The following is a 12,319-nucleotide window of genomic DNA, read 5'->3' on the forward strand; positions in this document are numbered from 1 at the left end:
TCGGTCTGAGCTCATGAAGGGCATCAACAGAGCTCAAAAGAAAGCTGTACCAGAAGGGAGGAAACAGACATGATCGCCAGGTATCTGGATGTTTTGTTACAATCCGTTTTTATTGTTGTAATAATTACAAAACAAGGCTCATACATAAAATGGCACATACAAAGACATAAGGCCACATGGCCTGCAATTACACAGATCCATGGTACAAAAAGTGTCATTTTATAATATCAGTGCATTATTAAAATAACAGTACAGAAAATAAAATGGAGTCACCTGTGAAGAAAACAAAATGGAGCAAAGTAGGTAAAAAGAATATCACAGGGAGTGAACATCCAATAACAAACAGTAGTATTATCTAAACTCGAGCCCATTCTAACTTTAGGACATCAAGAATATAGTAACGCTTGAGCGCAGCACTGCTGTCCTCCAACCCAGCTCCGGTAGCCACCGGGAATGTGTCTGCATGTAGTCCTATCCATATATTAAAATAAAACAGTTAGCCCAAAAACAGGTAAGGGGGGGGGGGGGGGGGGGGGGGGGAATAAGTAACCGACTGGCCTCTCACCCGAGCAGACTTTCGTAATGGTATCTGGATGTTTTAAAGGGAAAGAAGTGCTAAAATGGAAATAGTAAGTATAGGGACAGGTTTAATTTTCAGAAACTGACATATGCTTGTTAAATGGTAAAATTTGCAGTGACATAATACTTTATGTTGATTGTTGTTTTTAGCCTTGTGGTTCCATAATACAGTCGCTGAAGAATTTGGAGTTGGCGTTAATGTTTTTTGGAAACATCTGCCATCCGAATGCTATGATAAAACAGATACATATGGGAACAAGGACCCCACTGCAGCTTCTAGAGCGGTGCAAATATTAGATCGGGCCCTGAAAACACTGGATGAACTTCCTGAGGAATATAGAGACTTTTATGCTAGAAAAATGGTATTGCGGATACAGTCCAAATCCTACAGCAGCAACTTTGAATAAAGTTTATTACAAAAGAAATAAGTTCTTCTGATATTTGTGCATAGATCATACAGTTTAGACATAAAATGACTTAAAGCAATGAATTAAACCTCTTAAAAATTGTGATCAGGCAGGAGATGTTCCTTCTGCAATAAAAAAACCTTACCTGACTGATGGCGATCCTTTAAATACACTCCCCTGTCCCTTTTCTGTCATGAGAACAGTGAGGCCATCTTGATCAGTTGGTTCAAGGTGATGTAGTTACAACACAGGTGAGTGGGAGTTCATTCAGTCCAAGGAGCTGCAGAGGAAGCCAGGATGTGCTGCATTTAAAGCAGAGCAGCACATTACAAAGCATTACATTACAAAAACTGTGTGTGTCATATATATATATATATATATATATATATATATATATATATATATATATATATATATATATATATATATATACACATACATGGATGTGAATGTATATGACATGAGGTTGACAAGTACAATAGTTGTATGTAATCATCATAGGTCAGGATTTTTGACTAAGATAAGAGAATACAAGGATAAATATTTTTTTTTTTTCTTATTGGCGTTAATATTAGCAACTCATTCAGTTCTTAAGAGAAAAGAACATAATACACTGAGCAGGATTAAGACTTGTATTCAACTTTCAATACTATTGTTGTTTAAAAAGAAAAAAAAAAATATATATATACTGTAAAAGTTAAAAAAAAAACAAAAAACATTAGGAATGGCATTTTAGTATGCCTTCTCTCTAGCATCATACTATCTCATAATATTAGACAAGGGGGGAAACAAAGAAAAGGAAAGATGCAGAAAGTACTTTTATTTAAATGGGGCAGCTGTTTTAACCATTTTCCAGCTACCTGCCCTTTTCCTAGCGGTAAGCTTGGGTTAGTAGCTAGGGGTTGATAAGAAGTTGTTGCTTGGGCTAGAGTTTAGACATTTACAGAGCAAATAAACTACACGCCAGACACCCTGTCTAAGCACTAAAGGTGCACTGATACTTTGATGTAACACTTTGTGGATTCAGAATAGTTTTAAACCTTACCTGTATAATCTGTGACTGGACATCCAAGTCATAATTGAAGCACAACTGAGCTTTCAATTTAAATATGTGTACATTACAGATGCATCTAAATCATGGCATTGATATGCAATCCTAAGCAGAAACAGTCAGGATCATACCTTTTGCAATCAGCAAAGCTCTTTATTACTTGGGAGAGCTTTGGTTAAGCAGGATTTTGTGTCAGATCTCTGCAAACAGATAACTGCATTCTCATGTTGCAGAACACAAGATATTCTACTCCTTTCTGTGGCTACTCTTTGAACAAAAAAAAACAAATTGTAAGACACGTTATGATATGCTTAGAATGTATTTAAAAAGTTTATTAGTAGTTTAAGACATTGGATATAAATAATATTCAACATTATGCCTAGTATACATTTTGATTTGCAATGCAGTAATAATACAGACTCTTGGTAGGAACATGTTATGCTAACTATCACCACATCTTGCACACTTTTATTACATTACTGATTCTCCTTAACGTCCATGGCACATTGGTGACTAAATAGCAAACCAGTCCCTGGTGGGAATTTGGCAGTGGCAGGATTCTTTTAAAAGACATGCGGGCAGTAAAAAACACCCCATACATGCGTTGCTCCATCACTGGCTGAATAGACAAGGCTTTGCTCTCTCGCTGGCAACTTTTTTGGTTGTTTTTCTGACAGCAGACCACTCGCACAAATCATGTGTCCTCCTTGCGTCACTGGGCTTTTACTTGCTAGTGTGCCAATAGCTCTAACATGTTACTGCTACACCGTATCCTTTTCCTTTGTTTTGTAAACATGGACAAGGATATAACTAAAACAATATAAAAAAATTAAACAAGAAAAATTATTTCCAAGAACAGTTTTAAACCGTTTGGTGGCTCTCAAGCAGATGCCAATAATCACCAGAAAAAAAATCAAGCCATGGGATGCTTACCCCAAGGATTACTTTACCATGTTAAAGAAACATTACAAATGTAATGCCTTATTATATCAATTTATTTTTTCAGGATATTTAATTATTGCAAAACATGGAATGTGTGAAAACCAAATAGGGAGAATAGGAGGGTAATAGCAAATCTATACCAGGATGTACCATGCAAGCCAAATATGCCTTCTATAAGGGGGTAAATAGTTCAGTAGAGCTGAGAAATACTGGACCAGACCGCAAGGACTGTAAAGTCTGCAGCTCTAAGATTTATTCTTCCAAATATTCCAAAACTGATGTTAGGATTGTATTAATTGCAGCTATGGCTAACTATGCAATGTAAATAAAATCCGTGAGTAACATTTGTCAGTTTGTTGCACATTTAGTTAATACTAGCTCTATAGAGTTACTTAAAGATTGATTTATATGTTCTTTCCTCTTTTCCATCACTGAGCACTTCTTTCATTACATATTTCAAATATGTTATTTAAAAGCTTTGTCAATAGTTACTTTTTCACTTTCAAAAAATAAAGTTTCAAACAGGTTCTATTGCAGAAAATTCCTTTTAATGAGTCCCTGACTCACCACTTGGATCTTTTGCAATGCAATGGCTTTCTTCTAGGTTAGGGGGCTCGGATTTATTTCCTCTGTAAGGTGATACAGACAATGCAACTACCAAAGTAGAACATTTAGAATCATTACAGTAGATAGAAAATTAAGGTATTTTGATAAACTCAAACGTTTACAGTAAAAAATAACTATATTATATGCCAATAAATCTATAAAGTAGAGGCCAATATAGTTTAGGATTGTTCTGCCTCCCATTTCTTTAAAGCCACCGGGATGCCACAAAATCATCTTAAATAAAACGTGTTGGCAGGAACAACCAGAGTCACAGTGTTATTTCTTTGATGTTTGGAGGAAAATGACATTTTAAGATTGTCTGGTTACTACAGGAAACACAACACTAAACAGAATGTTACAGATATACAAAGCTTATAGGCACTGCCTATATTAATTATATTTTAACACAAAATACAACAGACAAGGAATATAAGCTTTTACAGCTTGCATAAACCGTATCCAACCCAAAAGCTGTATGGAAATTTAGCATGGATTTGTAGAGTTTAGGAAGAACTCCAGTCTAATGCATTAAAGTGAGAAGTGGCCAATATCACCGAGCATAACCAAGAATAAAGGGAATCTATGCTTTCCTGCGATCCAACAGACTCACCTGCACCCATCGATCAAGGATAAAATGTTCATTCTGCCTGGCATTGCCCAGCCTCTGAATAAAATAATTTGGCCAGTATCAGACCATGCAAGAATCCTTTATTTAATTTATGTAAAAATCAGTCAACCTCTGGTTTATTTTACCCCCCTACGATTTTGACCAGGGGCTAAGGGCAGTAAAGGGCAAGCCAAATAGTAAAGCAGGGCAGACCTGGTATATATACCTTATAATATTGTGCAAAATTCACCTACTTTTTATGGTGGGGTAGTTCATTTTCAGTCCTGCAACTGACAAATGCCTTACCCACTCTATTACATCAGACTAAATGACAGCACAGATTTACATATAGCAGAATATGGATGTTTACTTTTGTATAATAGAGCTGGGTTTTTTTCCTGGTTCAGCCATAGCAGCATTGGCATAATAGCCACAACTCTTATTTCCTGGATGTGTACATGGCAGTACAGTTCTTCATAGAAAGTACTTGGCAAGAGTATTCACTCCTTTTTCCCCTAAGGTTTTATCCTGTTTTGTTGCATTACAACAAGAAATTATAAGACATTCACTTGGATTCTATGTAGCGGAGTTAAGACAGACCTGAACTGAACATTTTTACTTTGCATAAAAGGATCTCGGGCATGCGCAGAAGGGGCATTTTACCACTTAGGGGAAAGAGATGCCGATCTCACGCATGCGCAGATCGGCTTTAGTTCTGCTTTAACATTGAATCTTGAAGTAATGAGTGCATTCATCCCCCTTGCTATGAAACCCTAAATAAGATCTGGTCCAACCAAATCAGTCATTAAGGGTCTCCCATTGTGCATACAAAAAGTCAAACGATGTCCACATACCTACAATACATAGACCTGCATTTTGTGGGACAAAACTGGGGATTTATAGATAGGAAAAAAAAATCCCACAAAGCACTATAAAATTTCTTACAATAATATGAAAAGAGTTGCACCACTGCAAACCTGCTGAAAGATGGTTTGGACGCTTTGGACAAAACAAAAACGCAGTGGTCAAGAAGGGCATTCTTATTAGCATCTTTGAAGTTTGCCCAACATCAAGCCTTAAAACACATGGAAACAGATTCTCTGCTCAGGTAACCCTAAAACTCAACATTTTGTTCATTGTAGGAAATGCCATGTGTGGTCCAAACTTAACACCTCCCATCTCCTAAAGAATACCATTCTTACGGAGAAGCATTTAGATGTCAAGAAAACTAGTCAGGATGGAAGGAGCTAAATACAAGGCAATTAAAAAGAAACATGTTTTAGTCTGTCAGAGATTGTAAGCTCTTCAGGGCAGGGTCCTCTCCTCCTCCTGTGTCATTTGCCATCTGTCTGTCAGTTGCAACCCCTATTTATTGTACAGCGCTGAGTAATATATTGGCGCTATATAAATCGTGTTTAATAATAATAATAAAGATACACTGGAGTGGTTTAAAGGGAAACAGTTAAACTAATTGGAATCTAGTTAAAGCCCAGACCTCAATCCAACTGAGAACCTGTGCAATGGCTTCAACAAAAATGTAATCCATTTCACTTAGTTGGAGCACCTTTGCCTGAGGAATGGGTGAAAATCCAAGGTGAGACATGTTCTAAACAAAAAGAGATGTGGCACAAGACACTTGGTTCTACAAAGTATTGACCTTGGAGGATGAATACCTAACAACATTCAAGATTTCTTTTTTTTCGTTCCAAAAAAATATTTTGTGCCTTCAAACTGATAGGCATGTTGTGCAAATGGTGCTAACCACCCAAAAACTATTTTAAAACTGTACTTTAAATGCAACAAAACTGAACAAATGCTGAGAAGGATAAAGGAGATGAGGATGATAAATACTTTCACATTTACTGTCTTTCACCTTTGATCTCAACAATTATGTTAATGAATGACAAGAATATTATTTATATTTACTATGCTGACAGAGAAGGATGCCAATACTGCTGGAAGCATCAATGTGTGCAACCTCTGAATAGATATACTACCACAGCATGAAAAGGCTGCCATTTTGATACAGCATATTAAACTGTAGCAGACTTCCAACCAGTGGTAAGATGTTGCTAGTGGTGATATCACAACTGTTAGCTTATTATATTTTATGGTCTGCATAGAATAAACCAAGACTGCACGCAGAATTTAGGCATAGGCTTTAAAAGCCATTCAATCTGTTCAGTATTTTTATTGTAATTACACAATGAAGGTTTAACCATAACAAATAAATATAATTGGCTCATATCACTGCAAAAATTTCTGCAGTTTTACTCATTTCATTAAGCAGAACTAAGTTTTGGAGAGAGTAAAAAGGTGCTTGATCAACTGCATCCCCACTATTATACTCTTGTAGCAGCTATAGCTTAGCTTGCTAAATGACCTGTCTGTGTCGCTAACCAAAGTAAGCTTTCTATACGTGCTATACCAGTGGTACCCAACCCCTAGGCCACAGACCAGTGCCAGTTTGTGGCTGGTGAGTTGGGGGCCGCAAATGACAGGAGGCAGAAGCCCTCCTTACACTGCTCTAAAGCTAGCGACAGCAGGAACGCAACCAGTGGGAGCGCAGGCCGCTATCCACACACTGCTTACTTGGGAGCTGCTGAGAATGGCAGAGCAAGGTACACTTTTCTTCCATTCCCAGCAGCTCTGCCACCTGACAGCACACCAACCCTCTTACACCACTCTGCTATTCTCAGCTAGTGTGCTGACAGGAGCCGGAGCTGCTGGGAATAGAAGAGTAGTGTAAGCTGTACATATACCGGGCCAAGGCAAAATGTTATTCTATGTTACCGGGCCATGCTGTCAGAAAGGTTAGGGACCACTGCTCTTGAGACTTATACTAGAAAGAGCCAATGTGGAAAGTTTGAAAGTGCTCTGAAAAAAACATCTAGAGTGGATCTGCTTTTCAAAACAAATAACATCAGAAAACTTCATGAACTCTGAAATGGTTATCCAAAGAAGGGGCTTCATAGGCAAAATGTAATTGCTTATTGACCATTACATTATAAACTTTTAGAAGCTCCACAAATTTTCTGTGCTCCTCCCCAATCCAAGACCGCATAGAGTCATTAACTTGGTATGGGGTAACATGAGTATGGACTGCAATACCCCTTTGAGCAAATACCTTCAAAATATCAGGGCAAGTTATCCAGGTGTTACTGCCTCCAGAATGCCCCCCATCAAGCCAATACATTGATTCAATATTGCCTACAAATAAATTGATCTCTTTATCTTTTTTAGCTTCATGCAATTCATTTAGAAACTGATTTAGTACAACACATCCTTTGCTGAATCCAATAAGAGTGAAGGTCAGGGAATCTTTTATGGATGGTGAACCAAGATAAAGAGAAGAGTCCTCTGGGCTGTGATTATCACTGGCTTCTTCTGAACGGCAGCCATTTGTGGAATATGAAGAACCCTTCTGGGTGACAGAACAGTCATTGTCACTGTTCACAACATACTTGTTATTCTGAGACATCAGAAGGTTTTGTGCCACAATGAAGGCATTAGTGAGCAAGGAATGAAGTTGTCGAATGGCTTGCAGTTCCACGCTGTGTTTTGGGGCTCCAAACAAATTACTTTCCACAAAATTGTCATAGCAGCTGAATTTGTGAAGATGCATACGAGAAGGTTTTACAATCCATATGTAACTGGAAGGAAAGCGTTTAGAAAGGATAGTTGCAATATCTTCAAGACTCCATCGTTTCCATCGGAAATTTTCAGAGTGGCCTGCCATAATATCATAGTAATTCTAAGGGTTAAAAAAACAAAACATTAATAAACATACTATATGTATCCATGAGGTAGTTATTGTTACTTTTGGAGCACCAAATGCCAATGTCACTACTATAAGTCAAAACAGTTATCTATAGAAATGCCAATAAAATGACTGTAAACAAATACATCCATGTACTTTTGAGTTGGTTATGATTGATCACTTGCTCTTAAATGATCTTTTGTACATTATTGTGTCATTGTCTCTGAACTCAACCAGCCCACCCTCCCATGGCAGGTCAGTGGGTGGGTTCTGGCATCATGACCTCACTCTGTGGGAAGTTTCTTCACCCTTTGAGTGACATGTGTGGCCCGGAGCCCATGAATTTATTGGTCCACGAGTTCCAAATGGTTGGGACCACTGTTGTACAGTGTGTAAAAGTTCTTTAAAATCAAATGCCAATTTACCGGTACATGAGGACTTAGTGCCACCTAATGGTGTGACTTGAGTATAGACTGAAATTATTATGGCTCTCCGGTTGCAGCGCTAGGTCCCAGGTTTGAATTTCGGCCAGGACACTATCTGCATGGAGTTTGCAGGTTCTCACGTGTTTACGTGGGATTCCTCCGGGTACTCCGGTTTCCTCCCACATCCCAAAAACATGTAGTTTGTTTAACTGCCTTCCCCCTAAAAAGAAATTAGCCTTAGACTGTATTAAAGACATTTGACTATGGTGGGGACATTAGAGTGTGACCCTCATTGAGAGACAGCTAGTGACATAACTATAGGCTTTGTACAGCGCTGCGTAATATGTTAGCGCATTATAAATACAGCATAATAATAACAGCATGTTAAGGGGGGAAAAATGTTTATACTTAAGAATATACTTAAAAACTGGTCCATCTCTCAGAAAAGAGGCTCATCTGATAAAGGAATATGAAAATGTTGTATTCTTTGAGCCTTAAATTCAGTTAATATAGAGGCACAAACAAGCATATAAAGCATGCTTGAATTTGCTCCAACAGAAAAATCTTGATTTTGACCATCTAAAGGTCCCATTCACACCAAGTCTGCGGAGTGGAAAAAATAGTGCAAGTGTGCATTCACATCTGCTCGGGGTGCATAGGAAGCCCATTTAAAATGAATTGGCTGCCTTGACATAGGAAACAAACAAAATACATCAAAGTAGCGAGTTATTAATGGGTTCAGGCAAACAGAGACGCTTCGATTTAAAATCTACAGGGTTATGTTTTATATATTACCAGCCAGTTATATATTTTGCAGATGAAAGCACATCCAGCTCATATTAGGGAATACCACATATCTTACTGGAAAAAAGTCCATGTGTGCCGAAGTTAAAGCGGTAAATAAGCAAACTGTAAATTCAAAAATCTTTTTATTTAAAAACCTTTATTTTTGTAGATCCGTCGATCCCTTCAAAGCTTTCCTGGCTTGGGTCCTGCGTTGTCCCGGTATCGGCACGCCGCCGCCATCTTCTTTCCACGTCACCCAATCTCACACGCAAGATCAGGTAACAGATGGCTATAAAGGTGAAAAAAAGAGGGCCGATCTCATTGCACATGCATGAGATTGGCATCTCTTTCCCCTTGGTAGAAAAATGCCCCAAGGAGCAGCCAGAGCCTCCCGGGATGCATGATGTAGGTATTCAAGGAGGCTCTGCACTCCCATTCATTCTTGATCACTGTGGTGACAACAACATTTTTAGTTTAAGAAGGGTTGTCTACCCATCTATGTAAAGTAAAATGTTGAGTTTAGGTACACTGTAAAGAGGAACTAAACCCAAAAGTCCTCCATATGAACAAAAATACACTTACCTTCATACCGTCTGATCCATCCGGAGGTGTCTTCTGTTGGGTCCTGTGTCGTCCCGGTATCCATCTTTGGGCCAGCACCATCTTCCTCTGGGTTCTTGTTCCTACATCACCTGACCCACTCGGGTGCCGTAGCTGGGAAAAAAAACTTGCCTGCCCAGTGAGATCGGCATTTTTTTTTCCTGAGATGCTTGGGCATACGCAGAAGGAGCACCCAAGAGCCCCCTGGGATGCGTGATGTAGGTATCCCAGGAGGCTCTGCACTCCCATTTCATTCTAGATTGCCTAGGTCAGGGAGCCCAAACTTTTTGCAAAGAGGGCCAGATTTGGTGAGGTGAAAATGTGTGGGGGCTGTCAGTTCAGCCTGACATTGTTTGAACCATTAACGTTAAAGGTAAAGCCGCATACACATCTTTCACGATCCTTTCCAACCATAAGAACCGCACGATGCATGAACGGTGCTGTATATACAGCATTGTTCTGCTCTATGGAGAGGGGAGGGGGAGAGCGTTGGAGCGGCACCCTGCTGCGCGCTCTCCCCATTCCCTTGCATTACGATCGCTCGTCGTTTATCTTTTTACCCTGGCGGATCCACCGACGATGAACGACGCGGGCTGTACACACGCCAGATTCTCGCCCGATATCCGCCCTGAGCCGACTATCGGCGAGAAAAATTGAACGTGTGTACGTAGCTTTAGTGTGGGTGTGGTCTGCGCGGGTCCTGCACATTACACGACCAGCAGGGTGACATGAGGGATTCCCTTTGCAGAGTCCGGTGTCAGTGCGGGCTCCATGCACAGCACGTTCTTGAAATCAGAGTGGGCGTGGTCCGTGCAGGTGCCACACAGCACACACCCACTATAATGACGTAGGGGATTCTCTGTGCACACATGGGGAATCCCGAGTAGCGGGCCGATAATTGCAAGGAGGTTGATCAACTCTAATGAAATATAAAATAGCTTTTTTTGTACGCCAGTATTTTATACTGTGGTCAACAGTGCTGGCGGGCCGCATGTTATTGATTTTATGACAGAGACCGGCGGAAACATGCAATTGGCCCTAAGCCCAGACTAGGCCTAAGTGATCAAGTATAAGGGGGTGGTGCTGCACCCTTTTTTTTGGTGTGTTGCACTTAAAAAAAAAAATCACACCAGACCACTCACCAGATTCCACAGAACCCTAGCCTGTGCTCACCTAGAGGCCATGGACAGGAGATGGGGTAAGTATACCTGTACGTAAAGTTTGTATGATCAGGCGGGTCAGTACTGCAGAAAGGGACAGGCGATGGGTTATTGGCCCAGTAGCTTTATCTGCCAAGCAAACCCGGCATCCCTTGTGTCCCCATATGACGTATGGCCATGTCATCCCAGCACAGGCAAAGATCATCCAGAAGCAGAATAAAAGGCAGAACAGGTACAGGTGGGTTTGCTGGGTATAGTAGTGCTTTAGCCATTACAGGTGTGTCTATAATATAAATGGGGTGGGGTGATAGTGTTAGACTCCTCCCAGGACACAAGGATCACCTCCTTACCTGCACATCTCCCGGGAAATAGATGACATGATGCGGCCTCCGGGCTCTCTCCTGCGGTGCACACAGCAGCACATCGTTACATTTGCTGCTTTCCGTCCCCGCTACAGCCGGCAGCCTATACAGAGGCGGGGTATCGCTGCACGGAGCGCTCACCCCCGCACACATGCCGAGCACCCCGGTCACAGTATGCAGCAGCAGGCGGCGAGCGGAGCTTAAAGCTCGGCATAAAGTGCGCATATAAGCCGAGCTCCCTGTCTGCACACACGCCGCACGTAATAGGGGCAGAGCTCACCCTGCAGCATCGCCCAGGAGGAGAGCGGGGAGGGCTGACAGCTCACACCGAACGATGCTGGCAGACAACCCGCGTACCTCCCGCCTAGTACTGCGCATGTGCAGTGCGTGCACCAGTCATGTGACATAGAGAGCGAATTAGCAGCATGGCAAAGGTAGGGCGGAAGTGTTCTCACCTCTAATGTTAGCTTTGAGACGAGGAAACCACACACACCATCATACTACACCGCACCCTACACGCTACACTACACCACACACACTACACCATACCACACACCCCATATTACACCATATTACACCATATTATACACACTACACCATACCACACCATACCATACACACTACACCATACCACACACCCCATACTACACCATATCATACACACTACACAAACACATTACACCACACACACTACACCACACCACACACACCATACTACACCATACCATACACACTACACCATACACACTACATAAACACACACTACACCATACCATACTACATCACACTACACAAACACACCACAACTAACCACACAAGGAAAAAAAAACCCTTATAAACCCTGGTTCAATTTACTTCAACAGGAAAAAAGTTCCTTCCTGATCCTGAACCTTAATATCCAATTAAAATCTGTGCATCTAGAAACACACCGGGCTTTTCTTAAAGCAATCTATAGAACTTGCTGAAACTACTTCCTGAGGGAGCCGATTTCACATTTTCACAGACCTTACAGTGAAGAATCCCTTCCTTATCCG

General features: G+C 40.7%; 2 protein-coding genes across 2 annotated transcripts in view; one reads left to right on the forward strand and one right to left on the reverse strand.

Annotated features, from left to right (window-relative positions):
- The window catches only part of TYW5 (tRNA-yW synthesizing protein 5), a gene marked incomplete in the record, with an annotated part of 6,037 nt that extends 5,030 nt beyond the window's left edge, over positions 1-1,007 (forward strand). The window contains 1 exon segment of the mRNA XM_072419142.1: positions 730-1,007. Coding sequence (XP_072275243.1) covers positions 730-986 — 257 coding nt within the window.
- A 1,336-nt stretch (positions 1,008-2,343) lies between these two features.
- C7H2orf69 (chromosome 7 C2orf69 homolog) lies at positions 2,344-11,642 on the reverse strand. The gene is made up of 2 exons (XM_072418792.1): positions 11,274-11,642; positions 2,344-7,946 (listed from the first exon to the last, which is right to left on the reverse strand). The coding sequence occupies exons 1-2, from the start codon at positions 11,508-11,510 to the stop codon at positions 7,116-7,118; spliced, it is 1,068 nt and encodes a 355-aa protein (XP_072274893.1). The 5' UTR covers positions 11,511-11,642; the 3' UTR covers positions 2,344-7,115.
- Positions 11,643-12,319: the final 677 nt, after the last annotated feature.

Source organism: Pyxicephalus adspersus, chromosome 7, assembly GCF_032062135.1.
Source record: "Pyxicephalus adspersus chromosome 7, UCB_Pads_2.0, whole genome shotgun sequence".
Classification (NCBI taxonomy): Eukaryota; Metazoa; Chordata; class Amphibia; order Anura; family Pyxicephalidae; genus Pyxicephalus; species Pyxicephalus adspersus.

What these genes read in the sequence shown, in the direction of transcription:
- C7H2orf69 (XM_072418792.1), bottom strand. Translation starts at nt 11,510, where the DNA reads ATGCGCACTTTATGCCGAGCTTTAAGCTCCGCTCGCCGCCTGCTGCTG. An exon ending in ATTTCCCGGGAGATGTGCAG is followed by an intron (nt 7,947 to 11,273) that starts GTAAGGAGGTGA and finishes TTTAACCCTTAG; the next exon opens with AATTACTATGATATTATGGC.